At 50.7% G+C, this 20,454-nt stretch overlaps 1 protein-coding gene across 4 annotated transcripts in view; it reads left to right on the top strand.

Annotated features, from left to right (window-relative positions):
- Positions 1-19,927, top strand: part of BCORL1 (BCL6 corepressor like 1) — an 84,141-nt gene extending 64,214 nt beyond the window's left edge. For 3 of the 4 annotated variants that reach the window (XM_074208749.1, XM_074208748.1, XM_074208750.1), the window contains 6 exons: positions 1,519-1,737; positions 4,710-4,876; positions 6,042-6,187; positions 12,837-12,914; positions 14,957-15,107; positions 17,779-19,927. In XM_074208749.1, coding sequence (XP_074064850.1) covers positions 1,519-1,737; positions 4,710-4,876; positions 6,042-6,187; positions 12,837-12,914; positions 14,957-15,107; positions 17,779-18,058 — 1,041 coding nt within the window. In that variant the 3' untranslated portion in view covers positions 18,059-19,927. Of the gene's footprint in view, positions 1-1,518; positions 1,738-4,709; positions 4,877-6,041; positions 6,188-12,836; positions 14,920-14,956; positions 15,108-17,778 lie in introns of those variants that run through there. The other variant, XM_074208751.1, reaches the window with a different exon arrangement.
- The last annotated feature ends 527 nt before the right edge of the window (positions 19,928-20,454 follow it).

Below are 20,454 nucleotides of genomic sequence, written 5' to 3' on the forward strand. Positions count from 1 at the left end.
GAACAAACTTCCTCTACTGATGGGGACAAACTCTCTGTCTTAAAAGAACTGCCTGGGATAATGACTTGCCCAGGGTCACACAGCTACACAGCTAGGATACGTCAGAGGTAGGATTCGAACTTGGGACTTCCTGACTCCAAGGCCAGCCCTGCAGCTTCCTTTCAATAAGCACAAGGCTCAGGGAGAGGGCACTTTGTGTAGGATAGAGAAGAGGGGCTGAGCTCCCCCTTAGACATGGTCCTAACTCCTGAGAAGTTCCTGGGGGTAAGAACAGTGTAAGAAATTGAGTGGGGAGAGGTGCCAGCCTTGATCTAGACCTCAGCAGGGACAGTTTGGTTGGGAGGGGAGAGGGTTTTAGGGGCTGTGCTCCAGGATGTTGCGGAGAGCAACCCTCTCCCCCCACCCACCTCCCAGATCAGGGTTTAATTTCCTTTTCCTTATGGGTGTTATATAGCACCTGCCCTTCTCAAGGGTTACATTCTATAAACCGTTAGGAGATCCTACAGGGGACACCTGTTTTGTTGTTGTTGGGGTTTTTTTGCAAGGCAATAGGGTTGGTTAAGAGCCTTGCCAAAGGCCACACAGATAGGTCATTATGAAGTGTCTGAGGCTGGATTTGAACTCAGGTGCTCCTGACTCCAGCACTGGTGCTCTATCCACTGTGCCATTAGCCACCCTGAAACCTATTACCCAGATGATCTGGGCCAAATCTCTTCCCTTCCTGGTCATCAGTTCCCTTATTTGTAAAATAGAGATCAGCCCAGATGGCCTCATCTGGATGGGACCTGAGCTCCCAACTTAGATCAAGGTACACTTTTGTGACCTCAGGCAGGACATGCCCTCAGGCCTCAGTTCTCTCCCCTGAAAAATGACTAGTTTAGCTCTCAGTGGTTTTTTTTTTTTTTTTTTTTTTTTTTGCAAGGCAATTGGGTTAAGTGGCTTACCCAAGGCCACACAGCTAGGTCATTACTAAGTGTGTGAGGCCGGATTTGAACTCAGGCACTCCTGACTCGAGGGCCAGTGCTCTATCCACTGTGCCACCTAGCTGCCCCCCAGTGGTCTGTTTTTGTTTTTGTTTTTCCTCAATGGCCTTTTGAGGTTCCTTCCCAGCTCTCTGATTCCCAGAAGAAGACGTGAGACTTGGTCACTGCTAAAGGTGATGCCAGCTCCTCACTGAGCTGCAGAACTAGGACTGAAACGTCCAGGAGCCTCTGGGAAGCCCAGGGCTTGGCTGGAGCCTGTTTGGCTTTACCTCGTGTGTGTGATGGTCCTCGAATGCCGAGCATCAGGACTGGGGACCCATGCATCGAAAGGGCAATTTCAACATTGTCTAGTCCTACTCCCTCAGTTTACCAAGGAGGGAAACTGAGACCCAGAGAGGATAAAGCGCTTGCCCACTGGGGCAAGAGTAAGTGGCCTGACCCTTGCATGAGATTAAAAACAGGTAGGAGGTGACTGAGTAGAGCGCTGGGCCAACGGCTGACTGATGTGATCCAGCTTTTGATCTTTGATTCCCAGGTGAAAGGATCGTGGCACCAAATGAAAACTGTGCCTCCAAAATCCCCACCCCTGGCAAAGGCTACAGAATCTTGGACCCCTGTGAAGGCTCAGCTGGGCTTGGAGGACTGTCCTGAGTCTCCTTCAACTAGCCACATCCCTCCTGAGGCACGGCGGCTTATTGTGAACAAGAATGCTGGAGAGACCCTCTTGCAGCGGGCTGCAAGACTGGGCTACAAGGTAAATCAGTTTAGGCGGGAAGAGCTGCTTGTCTCCCCCCCCCCCCCCCAGTCTCTTTTCTGATCAAATTTCTGTAATTCAAAAACATTTGGGGAGTTGTTACTATGCATCATCACCCCACCTCTAAGTATAGCTGGGGCCACAAGTTCTGGGACATGACCGTTTCTGATTTGAGGGAGCCAGGTGATGAAAAGGAGCGCAGCAGAGGCATTCCAGGGGCTTCTGGGAAGAAATTGCATCTAAGCTAGGTCTTCAGAGAAAGGAAAAACGGAGCAAAAGCAGACAGGACTGTGCCCTGAAACACTGGGCTGTGGTGGAGGGAGTCTGTCTTGGTGGCCTGAGGGCAAAACAGGTGTGCTTTGAAGAGAAAGTTGGCACCAGGTCGGGTAGGGTCTTCAGGCCAGTAGGAGAGTGGAAAAATCCTGGATGGGACTCCAAGACTTCCAACCCGAGGGACTGGAAAGATGGCAGTTCCCTTCCCAAAGAAATAGTGAGCCTTTGTGGGAGGGGCAGCATTTGGGAGCCTGGGTAGGCCCAGCCCCAATGGAGCTGGTCAATGGGTATCTGCATAGGAATGCTCACTGAACCCATGGGAGCTGAGGGGGTGACCAAGAAAAATCACGGAGGGTCCAGGTCTTAGCCTCTGGGGGATTCTCTCATTTAAGGCAATGGGGGAAGAGGAGGCGCCAGGGTTCTCTTCTGTAACCTTCTCTGCCCTGATAGGATGGGCTCAGGGGGACTGAGCTGAGCTCAACTGCTTGCTTGGTTGCTCTTCCTGTCTCTGGGTAGGCCAGCTAGGTGGTACAAGCAGTGTCCCTTGGAAGTCGGCGAGACTGCAGTGGGAATCCAGCCTCGGCCATTGCAGGGGTCACCCACCCACCCACTTCGCCTCTCAGCCTCAGTTTACTCATCTAGAGAATGACTGATAACAGCCCCTCCCTCCGAGCCTTGTCCTGGGGTTCAAATGAGGGAATGGGGGGGGGGGAGGTTAAAGGAAGCCCTCATTGGAATACTCTATCTCAGGGAATAAGAGTCAGAATTCTTTTATTATGGCGGTGGTAGTTGTTCCCTCTGATGCAATAGATGGTTCTTGAAGGCAAGGGATTGTATGACTTTGGACTGGTGGGCATTCCAAGCACGCCCAGGACAGTGTCTGACCTGCAGTAGCCCTGGAACCCAGAGCTGCTGCTGCTTCTGGCCTGGGTGGTCTGGGAAGAAAGCTGGGCACAGTCAAGTGAAGCCAAAGCTGCAGTAACAGAGAGATGCCAGGAAAGCCAGGCTTGTGGGTGTTCTGAGGGGTCCCAGGGTGCCTGGTAGCCTGGGGGCAGGGGCTGCTGTAATCTGGGAAATCTGGGAACCTTGGCATACCTAGGGAGCTAGGTGGGAGTCTCTCCTCCCCCAAGAATAGCAGCTAGTGGGGGGGGGGGCATTTGGATGATTCCCAGGGCTTTCACCATCTCTGGGTTCTATCCAGGCCTAGCCTGGGCTACCTCTGGCCTGAGGAGGGCCTTTGGGCCTATTGTTTGAGGGGCCCAGCCAAGTTAATCATTAATGGGTAAATGATCCTCTTGGATTGTATTCAGAACAATCCAGCTCCAAAGGGGAAGGCCTGAAGGGCTGGAGCTCCCTACCTGCAATGCCAGCTGGGAAAATGGGTGGCCCAGAGAGTTCAGTCAGCAATGCCAGCCTGTCAGCCACCTCTGCCATGATACTTGGGTCTTTTTTTCCTTGTTGTGATCAGTCTACCCTCAAACTTGACTCTTGTCTGAGGCTCTGCTCAGATCCCTCACAAATAGAGGGAGCATCTCTCTCTGATAGGGAGGTCAAAGTCATAAGTTTCATTCATCCTCTTCTCTTTCCTATCTCTAACCTCCCCCCTTTGCCCAGTTACCTTTGCTCCTCTCTTAGCCTCAGGGATGGGAGGCCCCTCATATACTACCTGCCACGGAATGCCCTTGGTCACAAGGAGGGGCTGGTGTGAGGGTTAGAGTGGGCCTCATCCTCAGTGTGAAGAAAAAGCAACCTGGTGCATATATCTTCTCACTCTTTTCACTGGTAGGTGGGATAGACTAAGGCAAGGGGCTGCAGAGCAACTGAAAGAATGTGGAACTAGGGGCAGCTAGGTGGCATAGTGGATAAAGCACTGGCCCTGGAGTCAGGAGGACCTGGGTTCAAATCCCGTCTCAGACACTTAATAATGACCTAGCTGTGTGGCCTTGGGCAAGCCACTTAACTCCATTTGCCTTGCAAAAACTAAAAAAAAAAAAATTGTGGAACTGGTCTGCCCCAGGCTTTGATGCTTCCTATCTATATGACCTTAAGGCATTCACTTTTCCCTCTCTTAAACTTTTGTATATGTAGAATGGATATAATGACCCTTATTCTTCCTTCCAGAATTGTTGGGTGGAATGTGCATTGTGAACCTTAAAGCCTTAGAGCAAAGTGACCTGTCAGATTTTTATTCTAGGATAGCTGAGGAACACAAGTCTGACCACAGTCATTCCCTTCTCATGAAGCTTCAGGGGCTCCCTATTAGCCCTGGGAGAAATGCAAACTCTTCTGGCTGGCACTTGAGCCAGCCCAGTCCAGCCGTGTCTTCTTTCCATGTGATGCCACATCATTCTCATGAACTTGTTTGTGGGGCCTGCCCCCATGCTTGGGGTGGTTCCCTTCTCAGCTCTGCTGGGTTGCAGCCTTTCCTGGCTGAAGTGTCGGGTCCCTTCCCTCCCAAGTAGTTGGTCTTTTCAGCTGAATCACCCTGTTTACTCTTTATTCTTGTACCCCTGGCCCCTAGCACAGTAGCCGCTTCATGAATTGCAGTGAAGTCCTTACTGAACACCACCGGGTGGGGTAGGAGGGAGACCAGTCCCAGAGAGGCACGAGGCTGGCAGCTCTGGCCACTGCCCCCCCCCCATCCAAGACATTCCTTTCCTTGCTGATGGGATGAAAGCTCACATTCCTCTCGTCCACAGGACGTGGTCTTGTACTGTCTGAAGAAAGAAGACGAGGATGTCAATCACCGTGACAATGCGGGCTACACTGCCCTCCATGAGGCCAGTGCCCGAGGCTGGACAGACATCCTCAGAATCTTGCTAGAACATGGGGCTAATGTAAACTGCAGTGCTCAAGATGGCACCAGGCAAGTAGGCCCTGTTGGCCTTGCCCTCCCCCTCTCAGCAGCACACCCCCTCCACTGGCTGTACAGCCCTTGACAGAGGGTGCCAAGCAGACAGAAGTTCAAGATGAAAGACTGTTGTCAGGGTGACTCCCCCCCATCCCCTGCCTGCTCTTCTTCCCTTGTCTTCAGAGTGTCTCCCAAAGAGACTAGGGTGGGCAGGAGACCCAGGGAGGAACCACCAACCTTCTTGTTTCTCCATGGCCACTCCTGCAAACTTGAAAAAAATCGAAGGAGGCATGTGTATAGAGAGACTCCTGCTGTGGCTGGAAAGGAAGAGCCTCTCCCCTTAATGTGAGACAGGTGTAGGGAAGGTGCTAGAAGGAATGTGGGGAGTTCCTAGGGAGCCTGAAAACCCAGGAAAGGTGAACAGGAGAAAGGGAGGAGTAGGAAGAGCTGAGAGAAGGAAGTAGGAGAGATGATAGCCTGAGGGAAAGGATTTGGAGGAGAAGGCCTAGGTTAAAATTCTGGCCTCTGTTAATAACTGCCTGCAAGATCATGGGGGAGAAGGTACTGCCTTTTCTTTGTACCTCAGTTTACTTCTCTGTAAACTAGCTGATAAACAGGTAAGAAGCTTTCTAGAACTTTGATTCTCCTAATGCTTGAGGCAGCCCAGTGTCATAATCTCCTCTCCCACACTTACTTGGCCATAGCTCAGTTAACACACCCAGGTCTTTGGGCCTGCCTCTGTCACCTCCATGGGGTGGGCTGATTTGGTGATGGAAGGCCTCTCCCCGCTGTTGTTCTGGAAAGCTGTGAGGAGCTGCTCCATGTCCCTTTTGCCTTTGCAGCCCCACTCCCCTCAGGTGACTATGTAACTCTTCCCAGTTGGCCAACTCTTAGAGTTGATGGGGCACTGGGGGAATTCAGCCTCTGAAGCTTGCTAGCTCTGGGCCTCAGGGCCATTCGCTACAGCTTTCTGAACCCTGATGTCCTCAGGCTTTATAAGACTCCGAGAAATCCGTACTCCTGGGTCGTTCTGAGGATCTGTGGAGATGCTATCCTTGAAAAGGACTTTGCTGATGGTATTAGGATGCCAGAGAAAGGCATGCTTGCCTCATTGCTTTTCTGATGGCCTGTGCTAGTCCTCCTCCCCCCTAGACATGCCATCCCTGCCCTCTCTCCACAGGCCTATCCATGACGCTGTGGTCAATGACAACCTGGAGACCATCTGGCTCCTGCTTTCCTATGGGGCAGACCCCACGCTTGCCACCTACTCAGGGCAGACGGCCATGAAACTTGCCAGCAGTGACAAAGTGAAGAAATTTCTCAGCGGTAAGCACGGGTCCCACTATGTCGGGGCAGAGGCCCTGTTCCCCACCCCTGGTGATTCTTGAGCTCACAGCAGAAACAGAACTCTGCTTTTCTAGTCATCTGGCACAGGGTCAGAGCTAGCCTCCATCATCACTCTGTGGGGCCTCAGTTTCTTCCTCTGCAAAATGAGATGGGCTGGACTAGATGGCATCTGGAATTCCTTCCAGCTCTGGGATCTTCCATGTAACTTGGGACAAGTCCCCTCCCCTTCTTGGGCCTTAGTTTCTTCCTTTGTAAAATGAAGGGGGGTGGGTCGAGTAGTTGAGCTCCAAGGGCCCTGCCAGCTTCAGCTGTGTGATCCTCTGCTACTTCTGACCAGAGATGAGATTTTGCAGACCGGTTTGTAGCACTCTAATAACCTTCAGCAGAATCCCAGTAAAAAGACGTAGAAAATGAGGCGTGAAGCTTGAACAATTCCTGCTGCCATTTTTCTAAGACTATCCCAAAAAATCAGTGGGTGTGCTCTGGTCCTGCCTCTGGTACCATCTGAAGTGTCCCCATCCCTCCCTATCCATACACTCCCCCTCCTCAGAGTCCATTTCCTTTTTTGAACACTGCTGGGTTGGAGTCTGTTTCTTTCTACCCAGGGCCCTTGTCGTCATCACTCTGATGGACCTTTGCGTGGCATGTGTCATTGAAGAAGTGCATTTTACAACTGAAAGCTGATAGTTCCTCAGCTCCTAAAGGTTTAGGAATCCAAAACCCAAGCTTTGTTCACACCTTTCCCAGGAGGACTGTCAGAGCCCCATCTCTTGGACCTAATCCTTAGGGATTTGGAATGTTTGTAGGGCCTTTCCAGGTGGTGTTTAGGGCCCAACAGAAATTATGCCCATTAAAGCCCCCACAGGCCTCCTTCTTCCCTGACCACCTGGAGTGAGGCTTTGTCTCTGCTCTGAGGGAGTTATCTTTAGGCTCTGAAAAGGTCCTTGGATCAGAGTTAAAGTCCCACCTGTGTCAATGATGCTTTCTACCATATTGTACGGTCAGATGACCTGGGTTTGAATGCAGGCACTAGTTCTGTGACCTCAGCCAAACCAATCCTTTCCTCCTCCTGGGTCTCTATCCCCCTCCCCTCTAACACAGAGGTAATTTGCCTCAAAGATCTCAAAGATGGAAGTCCTGGAGAAGTTTCTTTTCTCATCCCTGTGCCTCAGTTTTTTTCTCTGTAAAACTGAAGATGACCCCCCCCCCAGTGGAAACCACTCCTTTTTCATTTGGGACAGCAGCAGCTGTTGATAACACAGATTAAAAAAAAAAGCCAAGGGCTAACATTTTAAATCAATCTTTATTTGCAGAGGTGGGATATCCTTTTGCTTTTGGTTTATTTTTTATCTTTGGGAGTGCTTCTCTATTGGAGCCCTCGGGCATTGTGAAACTATGGTATATCCCCACATTCTTCTCCATCCCATCTCTCCTTTGGCTACCTTGGAAAAGCACCTGGAACACCTGACTGAATCTAGACATGTACTTTTCCCCATTAGCAGTAAACTAACCCTCTTTGACCACACTGAGATCTCTCCCCTGGAAGCGGGGGGGGGGGGGGGATTGGCACAGCTCTGCTAGATTCTCCATTGGGCACACTCAGTTGGTCTCGCCCATGTGTTGGTCCATCCTTTTGTGACATCCCAGCTGGGTTCCCCCTGCCCCCCCCCCCCAGACCAGTAGGGCTCTTTCTATGTCCGTCCTCATTAAACTCCTACTACCTCTGAGGGACAGTGGTGGTCATTCCTGGAAATAGCCCTCTCTGGGAGAACAGCTGTCTAGCAGCCGGGCAGCAGAAATAATTGGGGGGGAGCTACAGCGAGTTGAAGGAGGTAGGTAGAATTAGGATCACCATTCCATTCCTATCCTGCTGCCTTGGAGGCTAAGAGGACCTGGCTCCTTATCTTCCAGCCAGCTGAGACGTGAGGCTCCCAGAGCACTTGGGGAACCCTAGAAAACCTCTCCTTGTTCAGGGGTCCTGGGCTGATGGGGATGGTTTACTCTGGTTACAAGAGATAGTTTCAGTAAGTAGGAGAGGAGAGATGTCGGAAAGAAAGGAAGCTTAAAGACAGAACTCAGTGTTCCAAACAAAACCAAAAGGAATCTTAGCCAAATCTTCATTTTACTGAGGAGGAAACTGAGTCCCAGGGACAGGAAAGACTTGGCAGAGACGAAATTCAAACCTGGGTCCTCTGGCCCCAAAGCCAGCTGCTTCTCTGGGACTTACCCAAGATCGCTCAGCTAGTAAGTGTAAGACAGACCCAGGAATGGACTCCATTGCTGCTCAGCTGGAAAAGCAGGCCAGCTTACTGCCTTTCCTGTTGTCCTGCTGGCCCCCTGCAGAGTGAGTCAGGCCAGAATTTTCCCAAGAGCTTGGCCCTGGCTGAATCTGAAGCAAAACAGCAAGATGCTACTGAACCAGCTCGGTGACTTTGGGTAGCCTCCATTTCCCCTTGGCTCCTTCTAATTCTGACCTTCTAGGAACCTCTGAGTTCTACCTGGTTTGTTCCTCCCCCCCTTTCTCTCCTTCGGCCCAGTTCCCAGGTCCCTTCCCTTCCCAAAGAGAGCAGCTCCGTTAGGACGTTCCAAAAAGAAGGGAGAATTTAAGCGAAGCTATGGAGGCAGGATTGGAACCCAGTTCGTCTCTCTGCCAAATCTCTAGTGTCTTTTCTCTAGCATATGGTGGCATAGAATGGCTTGAAAAAGCCTGTAGAAAAGGAGACTTGGGGAAATTTTTTTTAAATAGCAGCTTTCAAGGGGTGGAGACTTGATCTGCTTGGCCCCCTGAGGGCAGGATTAGGAGAAGGGGTGAAAGTTGTCCAGGGGAACTGAGACTCTCCCCAGGGATAGTCTTCCCACAGTAGGGTGAGCTGCTTTCAGAAGTAGAGCCTGGCTGCCTGCTGGTTTAGCATTCTGGGAGTTCCTAAGACCTCCTTTTCTTTACTGCCTCCCTTTTTCTCATTCTCTGTGTGCCCCAGGGTGCACAAGTATGTACAGAGCAAAAGGAGCAAAAGATGTCCATTAGGTGAGGGAATATAGTATGCTTCTGGGAAGGCGCATTCAGTACCGCCGCCCCCCCCCCCCCCCACACACACACACATACTGAAGACCACCTGGAGCAATGGAAAGGGTCCTGAATTTTCAGGTGTGGGTTTCAAATCCCAATTCTCACCTATCAGTCAAGTGAGTTTCATTCTGACCCTCAATTTCTTCCTCTCTAAGGTTGAGTGACAGTGCGGTCTTGTGTAGCAGTTCCCAGACGTTTTGGTCTTAGGACAATCTTTACACTCTTTTTTTGTTTTTGTTTTTGTTTTTGTTTTGTTTTTTTTTGGTTTTTGGTTTTTGTGGGGCAGTGGAGTTGTGAGTTGCCCAAAGTCACACTAAATCAAGTATTTGAACTCAGGTCTTCCCGACTCCAGGGGCCAATACTCTATCCGCTGCACCGTGTAGCTGCCCCTCCCCCTACACTCTTAAAATTGTCGAGGACTCCTCCAAAGAACTTCCCGTTATAGCTATTGGTACTCATCATATTGGAAATGCGGATGTCTTTTGTTTTATTATCAAAATAGTTTTGGTCTCAAGGACACTTCCACCCTCCACCCCAGTGCCCCTGTAGCACACTTTGAGAACTACTGCTGAGGCATTCCTGATCTTGGCCTTAGGAAGGCTTAGGTTCAAATCTTGCCTCAAGACACTTAATAGTGATGTAAACCTTGGAATAGTGAGTTCCCTGTGCCTGTTTCCTCATCTGTAAAATGAGAAAGGGACTCCACATGGTTTTGGAGATGTTTTTTAGTTCTAAATCTAGACTCCTAGGCCTAGATGTTTTATAAGATCCTTTATGATCAACTGAAATCCTAAGCCTGCTCTTCCTCTTTGAGCTTGCTGAAATGAGTCTGGTGATCCAATGTTGCTCCCAGCTAGTTGTCTGCCATTGGTTCTCAGTTTCCACATCTCTGCAATGGGGATACTTTTACCTAGGCCTGCCTCTCTTGCAGCAGGGCTGTTAGGAGGCGCAAATGAAAGAGTGAGTATCTGGCAAACGCTTCGTAAACAGGATCCGTGATTATTGCAGAGGATGTCACACAGACAGGCACCCAATCAGACACCAAACACCAAAAAGTCTAATCCCCAAAGAGTCTCTTTGAATCCCTCCCTTTGGGCCAAATTACAGGCAAGGCATGTGACTAATTTACCTTTGACCCCTGGAGGAAGAAAGCAATATCCAATCTAGACTAATGAGAATAGACCAGTTTTTCCTCTTCTGTTGGAAAGAATTGGGGAGGAATTGGGGGAGAGGGAGAGAAGGGGGGAAATGAGATCTGAGGGAGAACAGAGCAAATCCCAGGGCCTTCTTTTGGCATCTGACTCCATTGGGGGGAGCTGCATTTTGTTGTTGTTACTGTTCGTTAGTTTTGGTTTTTTCCAATTTTTCACTGGGAAAGGGGATCCTATGAGATGGCAGGTTGAGGTTGGGGGCTTCTCCCCCCCTGAAAATAAGACTAGATAGAAGCAGAGATGGAGATAGCCAGACAGATAGACATTGGCAGAGAAGGGGAAAGAAGTGGAGAGGAGAGATGGTAAGAAAAGGAAGGAATCTTGTGAGGGAGCCCTCCATGAGCCAGAGCCCAGGGATTTGGCCTGACTGGAGATGAATGTATAAGGGCAAAATAGAGAGAGACCCAATGGAAGAAGGAGAGCCTGCCACACTTACACAAACTTTTATTGAGCATCTCTTCTGATACATCAGACAGGAGAGAGCTGGATTCAAATTCCACCCAATGGGACTTTGGGCAAGTCACTTTCTTCGAGTCTCAGTCTCCTTGCTTGTCCAGTACAGGATGGATGTTACACTTCCTGCTTCACAAACCTAGAGGTGCAGAGCAGAGGGGAGCCATTCTTGCTTCTGAATCAACTGGCCTGGTCTGCAGGGGTTGGGTGGGACACCAGAGACCAAGCTTTGGCAAGGCCTCCCCCCTCAGTGGGCCACTCATCCCTCCTTAGCTGGTGCTCTCTCTCACCCAGGCCATGGGGCCACCTTTGGCATAGCGGGGTTCCCATCTGTGGCATTGGAGGTAACCTCCAAGAGGACGCAAGTCCAGATCCTAGAAATGCTGAACAAATCACCATTACTGACGTTTGTATAGTACTTTGGACAGTACCACTGGTCACTGCCAGCTTCTAGATTCTGGTCTAGGGTTCAGGATCGGACGTCTGGCAGAGAAGGTGGGGGGGCTGCTCCAGGACTTGGCAAAGTCCATTGTGGGCCAGCAGAAGCAACTGCTGGGCACTTTGTTAAGTTGGGACCTGGAGTTTCATCGGTTTGGGAGAGGTAGGTGACTGAAAAGGTCCAAGTCACAAAACCCATATTTAGAAAAGCACCCATTAATGCTCCAAGGGGAACAGCAGGGGAAGCTCACCAGAACTTAAAAAGCTCATATTTGAATGGAGGTGACCCCCCCTCCCAACACACATGTGTTCAGCTGCTAGGTGGAAAGAGGAACCAGAGGTGTGGAGGGCGAAGGGCAGGGCTGATCAGCTGGCCATTAAATTAGTAACTGTTCTCCTACACTCTTAGGAGGTCACCTGGGGAACTGAGACCAAGTGATTATCCCAGAGTCCTCCAGTCCCATACAGCATCAAGGGTGGGCCTTGAACCCATCTTTATGACCCCTAGGCTACATTGCCTATCTCTACCCTGAAGCCTCTCCACTTTGGACATAACAGACACTTTAAAAACTGTGTGTTGCATTAAATGGCACTTCTGGGCCTCCAGTGACTCCTGGGTAAAAAAAAAAAAAAAAGGCCAGAGCTGAATTAGGTGAATTAGTACAGTGCTTGATAAGGTCCTTCGCCTCACGATTCTAGACACCACGTGATAGAGGTAGACACCATAAGTCCTTGTATACCCCTATTTGCAGAGGGTCCAATAATTCCACAGCTGGTGTAAACCTGTCCTGGAGCTCACTCCTCCCATCTCCCTTCAAAATCTGGTGAGGGTTGGCGTTTGAGTTTATGGCTAGGTTTTGTTTCAGCCCAGCAAAAGCCCTGGTTCCCCATCCCAGAAAGGAAGGAGGTTGGAGATTTGCTTCCTTTCCTTCCCTTCCGGCCAAAGCTGGAGATTGCCAGGGGCTAGTGCAACCAACCAGATTCTTACTAGCGCTCCTTGTTGGTTTTCTTCAACTGCCATGGTTTCCTTGCCTACCTTCCCTCAGCCCTTCTATCCACTGTGCCTCCTAGCCGCCCCCTCTCTGTCGCTTTCTTAAGACTAGAGAATCCCATGGGGTGGCTAGGTGGCACAGTGGATAGAGCAACTGGCCCTGGAGTCAGGAGGACCTGAGTTTAAATCCAGTCCCAGACACTTAATAATTACCTAGCTATGTGGCCGTGGGCAAGCCACTTAGCCCCCTTTGCCTTGCAAAAAAAAACCAAACAAACCTAAAAAAACCCAACAAAAACAAATAGAGAATCCTCCAAATCCTAAATCAAGCCCTGGTTTGTAGGAGGTTTGCTGATTGCTCACCCCCAGTGGGCTCCATGCTGGTCTGAGCTGGCTCCAAAATGCCCTTACTCCAAGGTTTGCCCCCTCCAGCTTCCTGTGCCTTACCACCTTTCTTTCTTCCCCCAGATCACCTTTCTGATCTTCAGGGTCGCCCAGAGGGTGATCCAGGAGTGTCCTGGGACTTCTACAGCAGCTCTGTATTGGGTAAGCTCTCACCTGTTCAATTGTTCCCCCTCTTGCCAGGAAACTTGGGCCTGGCTGGCATGGTTAGAGCTGTCCCCAGCCTGGATCCCACCTGCTTTTTACCAGATATCTCTCATACTGCTCCCCTTCATGCATGCCACCTTCTGGCTCTGCTTGCTTAGCGCAGTACTGTGCAAAGTAGACACTTAATAAATGTTGATGGACTGGTTCCCCACCTCTTTGCCTTTGCTCAGGCAGCTTCCAATGCCTGGTGTGCCTTTCCTCCCTATCACTTTCATTTAGCTTCCTTCCAGAACCATCTGTTAAATGTCATTGGGAACCTCTCTTGATCCCCTTACTTGGTAGTATTCAGAAGATTCTGGGGTTATTACCTGGCCCCCTGCCCACTAGAATATACACTCAAGGGGATGGACTCAGTCGTTTCTTTTTCAATTTTGTCTTCCTATTCCCAGCTCCCTACCTAAGTAAGTACTTATTAGATGCTTAGTGAGATTTCCATTTTGGGGTCTTTGTGGAACACAATAATTGACTTTGGATCAAAGATTTTGAACTGAAAGGGCCTTTAGAAGCCACCTCCAATCTCCTCTTTGAGGAAACTGAGGCAGGGTGGGGGGGGGTGACATGATGTCACCTGAGCAGATAGCATCAGAGATAGCAGATTGGGTCCAGGCAGCAGCTTGCCTGGACTCTAACTCTTCCAGTTTCCTTTGAAATCTAAGTTGTCCCCAGCCTGAACCTCTCCTCCCGACTCCAAGCTCCAAATTCTTGTCCAAATCAGCCCAGTATGTGTGGTCCTTTCATCCTGCTCCCCTTTGCTTTTCCCTGCTCTCTTCCTTTCACTGTCATTGGCCTGAGTGAGCCCAGCTCACATCTTTAGGGGCCCTCGGGGGCTTCCAACCACACTGGGTGGTCTAGTGTCTAGGCCACATCCTCCTCCCCTTGTTACAGAGAAGAAAACAGGTTCACGGAAGAGAAAGTAAGTCTCTGAGGCTCAAAGAACTGGCCAAAGGCCAGGCTGGGATTTGAACTCGAGTCTCTGGAATTGGAATCCATTGGGCTTTCTGGTCTTCTCCTCCCCCCCCCCCCCCCACTTCTGAGATAGTAATTACCCCCAAGGTCCCAACCTCCTGACCTAGCGTCACTGCCTTTTGATACTAACCAGATCCCCAGCCGGGATGGTTTGTGGCTTCCTCATTGGACCAAAGAGTACAGGGGCAGGTCAAGGACAGGGGCAGCAGTAGGCTATACAGGCCTAGGACTGAGCTCAGGCCGCCTTAACTGCCCTCTTTGGTGAGGCGCCTATCCTGAGCCCAGGAGAAAACATTCCTAGGTTTTGTTCTCCATATGAGGTGGCCACACCTGGCTTCTCAATGGGCTGTCAAGAGAATTTAACCCCTTCTTTTACAGAGGAGGAAACCGAGGCCTAGAGAAGGGGAAAGGACGTGCCCAAAGTCACACTGCTAACTAATAGCAGGACTAGCATTTGAGGTGGAGGACTACCTTGGGGATCCTCACTGCCCTGGCCCCAGGAGACCAAAGGCCTGCAGGAGGGATGAGTGTGCAGCTTGCCCATGGCTCAGGGACTGGGGCAACCAGATGTGACAAGGAGCATGGGGGAGGTGGGAAGAGACCTGTGTGACCTTGGACAGCCTATGACCTCTCTAGGCCTTTGTTTCCTCAGTTGTAAAATGAGAAGTTTAAACAAGGTGACCTTTAACTGTCCTTCCCATCATCTCTAAATCTGCTGCTTCTAGGAGATGTCTGAGGAGGGGGGTGGCAATTCTTGGTTAACTGAGTGACCCCTGGGCAAGTCCCTTGACCTGTGGGAGCCTCAGTTTCTTCCTTATGCTCCCTGCCTTATAGGGCTATGCGAGGAAAGGGCTTTGAGTCTTCCTTTGCTCTCAGATACAGGAAGGAGCAGCTGCTGCTGCTGTCTGCCAGGTTTGGCCTTTCCGGGCTCTGACGTGGGCTCCGGAGCCTGTGCCCTCGAGCTCACGACATTGGGTCCCAATTGTACATGTGCATGTGTACTCTCTTCACAGAGGGGCAGGACGGGGCCAAGTGCGACCTTCTGGACAACCCCCCTGGGAACTCTGACAGTGAGAATGACCAGGACTTGGATGACTTCATGTTTGAGTTCTCAGATAAGCCATTGCTTCCCACTTACAACCTCCAAGTGTCGATTTCCCGTGGGTGAGTATATGGCAGGAGGCCTTGGCAAGGGGGGGGTAGGCTGGGGGCCTGAGCTTGGGGACGGGGCTGGGAATCTCTGCCCTGCCAGCCCATACTTTTCCAGTTAGTCGCCAGTTGTTTGTGTCCAGGCCCTGTCATGTGTCAGTCATGGTGCTGGGACTCCCGAGATAGCAAGGAAGTGGCCTCCACTTTCAAGGAGAGATTCCATGGGGTTGTATTTTGAGCAGCCCTGTGACCCAGGGCTACACACCTGAATTTCCTGAACCTCAGTTTCTTCCCTAAAATGGAAAAGATAATGCTGGCCCCATTGACTTTGTGGAAGGACCTAAAGAAAATGCCCCAGAAAGAGAGGTCATCATTATTAGAAACAGTTCAAAGGGTCAGTCTATAAACAACAGGTGGGAGGCAAGATGGATGCAGTGATGGTCAAAAGGCAGTCCCTGTGTGCACAGAGTTGGGAGGGGGCCACCAGGCCATTTGATCCAGGCCATTCCCTAGAGCCTGCTTTCAAGGAGCTGTGCGCTGCCTCTCCCCCTGCCCCACCAAGCCAGGGAGCCCCCTAACTCAGGAAATAGCACAATTCTCTTTGGGACAGTTTTCATTTGGAAGAAATGTAGTCCTGCCGTCGAGCCTCCATGGTACTGTGTCATCTCCACCAGTCACTCCAGTCTGGCCCTTTGGGACTTTTGTCCTCTTCTGAGGGTCATGCTGATGCTTACAGGTTCTTTTCCTGCTCCGCCCTCCCCCAAACCTTTCCTTTTTGAGGCCTGGCACACCCAGACTCCTTGGAGAGTCCTTTGAAGTCTGGATCCCCAGAGTCTTCACTGCTGGTTCACCTCCTCTGGATGCACTCTACTTTATCATTGTCTTTCCTAAAATCTGCTCTCCTCTTCACCCCACCCCACCCCCACCCCACCCCCCCTCCGGGCTCCTGACCAGGCTCCTCCTCCCCGGTTCTAGGCACTCTGCCTCTTCACAAAGAACAAATGGAGCAGCTGTTACAGCTGCCCCGGCCCACAGTTGATACATGTTGACCTCAAGGTCCACCAAAACCCCAAGATCTTTTTCGGGCAGACTCTTGCCTGATCTAGCCTCCTGAAGCGTAATCGATCTGAAAACCCATAGCCTTGTTGGTTTGGAACCAGATGGGAAGGAAGGGTTCATTAGATTTGATCTTGGGGGTGGCACAGGACACACTGGTAATTGCAGCAGTGCCTGGGTTTGAGGCTAGGTCTCTTTGGCACTCTTTGGAGCGCCTTGGAGGAAACACAAGTGACTCTACAAAGAGAATTGAGGGGAGGCATTGCCGATTTTCAAAGCAAGAGACAGCCAGAGAACTCAGTTGCCCGTTCTGTGGCTCTGCCCTTGTATGAGTTCTACCTCACCTTGTATTATCTGTATTAGATCAGAGGCTCCCAAGGAGTTTCCTCTTCGGCCTAGTAGAGTCCCTGGGGTGCAGTGCTTGTGGAGAGGCAGTCTAGTGAATGGGCATGGGGTTTGGAATCCAGGTGACGGGTTCAGATTCTGGGCCAGTTCTTTAATATCAGTGCCTCAGTTTCCCTGTGTACTCATTGGGAAGAGACCCTAAATCTTCTCCTGGCCATGACAGACTCTTCCGCTAGTGCCGAAATAATCCTTTTTTTCACAATAGGAGTTTATTTTATGTCGCTGGATGAACCCCAGCAAAAATATTGAGCCCTGAACCCAAACTGGAGAGACCTTGTGGTCACGTCTCTGATCACTGTGCCCTGGACAAGTTAATAGACTAAGACGGTAATTCTTAACGAGAGTCGTTCTGAACTCTTTCCTTCTTGATGGCTCAGTGTTTCAAAGCACAACAAACAGCGCCTGCGCAGAGTTCTTTCGAAAAGGGAAGAACTCTGCTGAGTGGGGGGATATCCTGAATCTGATCCAGAGCTCAAGAGAGCTCTAACCACTAGGCCACAATCCTACTTGCAGTTTTTCTCTTTCCTCCCCCTCCCCCCCCCCAGACCAAATGGCCAGTTAGGAGTAAAAATAGTCTCCTTGCTAACACCCACCAGGATCACGTTTCAGGGGCTTATGGTCCTTATTCTTCTGGGCCTACATAAGCTGATCCCTGAGGGTGGGGGTGGGCCCTAGGGATAGGATTGCAGAGTTAATGAATTCCTGCAGAGTAGCCCCCACCTCCCATTTCCCACCTCCCACCTTGCCTTCTGAAACTGGATCTTTGGTCTGAGGCAGCAAATGGACTGGGGGGGGCCTACCTTGGGGGGGCAGGCAGGGAGAGCTAGGCAACTCACATAGCTTCCTTCCCCCCCCCCCATGTTCTGGCTTGCAGCTGGAGAACCCTAGGTGCCAAATGGAGCCCATTTTGAATCAAACAAATGATTTCAGTGACAGCTTTTGTTATCCTTCACAAGTTAGTGATCCTTGGGGCAATTCCCACTCTCCTCTCTGGACCCACCAGGGCCTGCAGGGTACTGTGACCTCTTTGCTGGTGGTGGGGTGTGCCCCCCTTCTGTAATACAGTAAACACCGGCCTTGTGTGCCTGGCCAGGTCTTTCTTGGGGCCTCCCCCAGCCCCGTGAGGATGCTGCTTGCCGTTGGAAGGTGCCCCTCCACAGCACCGTCCCGGCCTCGGGCCTCCAGGGATGCCGGCTCCCGGCTGACCTCTCTCTGCTCACCCCAGGCCCGGCAACTGGTTCCTCTTCTCCGATGTCTTGAAGAGACTGAAGCTGTCCTCCAGGATCTTCCAGGCCCGCTTCCCGCACTTTGAACTCGTCTCCTTGCCCAAGGTGGAGTTCTACCGGCAGGTGGTTTCCAGCCAGCTGTTCACCCCAGCTGAGAGGCCTGGGGGCCTCGACTCCAGCGCCCTGACCAGCACTGAGACTGTCCAGCTGATCCGCTATGAGCCCAAGTTGCTGCAACTCCTAGGGTCCGAGGTGGAATACCAGTCCTGGAGCAGCTGATGGGCCTGCCTGCCCAGCCGCCGGCTGCCCCTGTCCCTACCCCTCGCCCTACCCGCCCCTTTTTTTCCAGACTGACTGCAGTATGAGGCAATAATACGGACCAACTAGAAGCAGCCTTATCAATGCCAGCATTAGTGACTGGGATCTTTGGGTTCAGATGCCCTCTCACCTCCCTCTAGTTGCAGTCAAAGGGGGAAAAGATGCATCCTTGGTCTCTAAAGATCTGAGAGGACCCGCAATGACTGTGAGAGGGGGCGAGGTGCCCTCAACTCAGCTCACCTCACCCTCCTAGGCAAGGAGCCAAGCACCAATCAGCCCTGTGACTTTGGTGCCTGGGCCTCCCTAGGCTGGGCTCAGGGATCCCCGGGCCGAGGGAAACAGCCCCAGGTCCAGTTGGCCTTGCCAGCCCTGGTGGAGAAATTAGCAAACTCTTTTCTCTAGCAACAGCCCCCTTTCCCTATTCTTCTGTGTCTTCCATATTTATTTAATTAGTATTTAATTTGTATTGTTTCCTTGGTTTCTGAGAAGTCTGTATCACTGTGATGATTTGAGGCATCATGTTGAACGAGGGGCTCTATTCACCTTTGAATATTTTTTTCCTTCTTTGAGAAGCCCTAGGAGGTGAGCCCTCATGGCTTCTTTGCTCCCGAGGGGGAGATGATGGGGAACTGGGAAGTCGAAGCTGGGGAGTAGGCCAAGCTGGGTGATGTGATCGACAACAGCAGGAGGGGCTTAGATGCCATAGGTGGTGGAATTTTCTCCTGAATACCCTTCTCCTTAACCCTACCACCCTCTAGGGTCTTATGTTTTCCAACCACTTTACCTGCCTTAGCCTAGTTCTGTTTGGGGTGAAGGGGAAATGAGATGCTAGAACAAAAGAACAGTTGAAAATGGGTCCTGGGGGGTGCCATCATTTCCCATCCCTTTTTTCTCTCAGTACCCCCCTTCCTCTCCATATTGTCCCTCATCTTCATTCCCTTCCTGTTGCCCTATTACCATTCTCTTTTTCTTTCCCCTCCCCACTGCCATGCTCACACTCTCTCTCTCTCTCTCTCTCTCTCTCCCTCTGTCTCTCTCTTCCCTGCTTGGGGCGGGGGGACCCACATTTTCTTTTGACACCTTCATTCGGCTCACTGACCCTTGGCCACATGTTGCTTCCAGGACTCAACTCTTTCCCAGGCAAAGGCAGGAGAAACATTTCTCTTTTCCCCCCCCCCCCCCCCCCCCCCCCAGCACAGGCCTCAGCTCCACTCACTCCAGTCTAACCCAGCTGTGGGTTGGCTCTCCCAGGCTTCCCTCTGGCCCTGTCTTTGGAGAAGCCTGCAGTCCTTTGCCCCTCTCTCCACCCACTCAGCTCCTTTTTTCAAACACTTGGATGGATACGAGCTTGTTACTTTTCTCTGGACTGCTATTTTTTGGAACAGTCCTTGGGGAGGGGGGGCAGCTACCCAAAGGCAGACTGGGCCCCTCCCTGGCCTTCTCTGGTTGTAGATGGTACAGTTTTATTGTACAGGTGCTAAAAAAAAATTGAAAAAAAACAACAAAAAAAAAGAAAGAGAAAATAATAGACAAAAAAAAGTTTAAAAAGGAAGAAAAAGAAAAGACTCTCCAAAAAAAAAAAAAAAGCCCAAGTTTGAGGATGGGACAATCTGTTCTCTGGAGTCTCCTGACCCTGGCCGGGAGCAGTTGTGGTGAATTTTCTTTGTATTGTCTTTATTCCCCAGTGAGCAGCCTGACCTTCCCTTATGTGGGACCTTTCCCCCCCCCTTCCCTCAGTCTCTCTGGGGCCCTCTAGACTCAATCAGCTTTAAAAAACAAAAAAAATAAACACAAAAATACCCAAATCCTTTCTTTTTCTTTTAAAAAACATATATATATTTAAACATAGAGATATTTTTAAATATATATATATATATATATATATATATACACATATGTAAAGCTGAGGGCTTAGAGTTTGGATTTTTCTGGGGGGGGATGTCTGGGTTTTTTTTCTTTTTAAAGGTTTTGTCCTTTTCATTTTGCATTTGGGTGTGTATTCTGGCTGCTCTCTCTGTTTGGTTATAAGCAACAGGCTGTGGTGTCAAAACACATTTCTATACAGAAAAACCTGTATCAGGCCTCATGTCTCTTGTGTGTTTTGTTGTGTTGTACAGCGTCTTTTGGGGAGGGGGAAAGCCACTGGGAAGGACTAGGGATGGATGGGAGAGCCCAGCCTGGCTTGAGGGGTGGTGGGGCTGTATTTCTTGGGGGCTGCTTTGATTTGCTTGTGTGGGTTTCAGGCATTCCTTTGGTTACCGTGGAGATAGCCCAGGAAAGAGTGGTTCTGCTCCTCTGGGCAGCAAGGGGTGCCTCTCATCCTTGCCCTTTGACTGGGTTGGGATGGGGGGAGGGCA

The sequence above is a fragment of the Macrotis lagotis genome, chromosome X (assembly GCF_037893015.1).
Source record: "Macrotis lagotis isolate mMagLag1 chromosome X, bilby.v1.9.chrom.fasta, whole genome shotgun sequence".
Classification (NCBI taxonomy): Eukaryota; Metazoa; Chordata; class Mammalia; order Peramelemorphia; family Peramelidae; genus Macrotis; species Macrotis lagotis.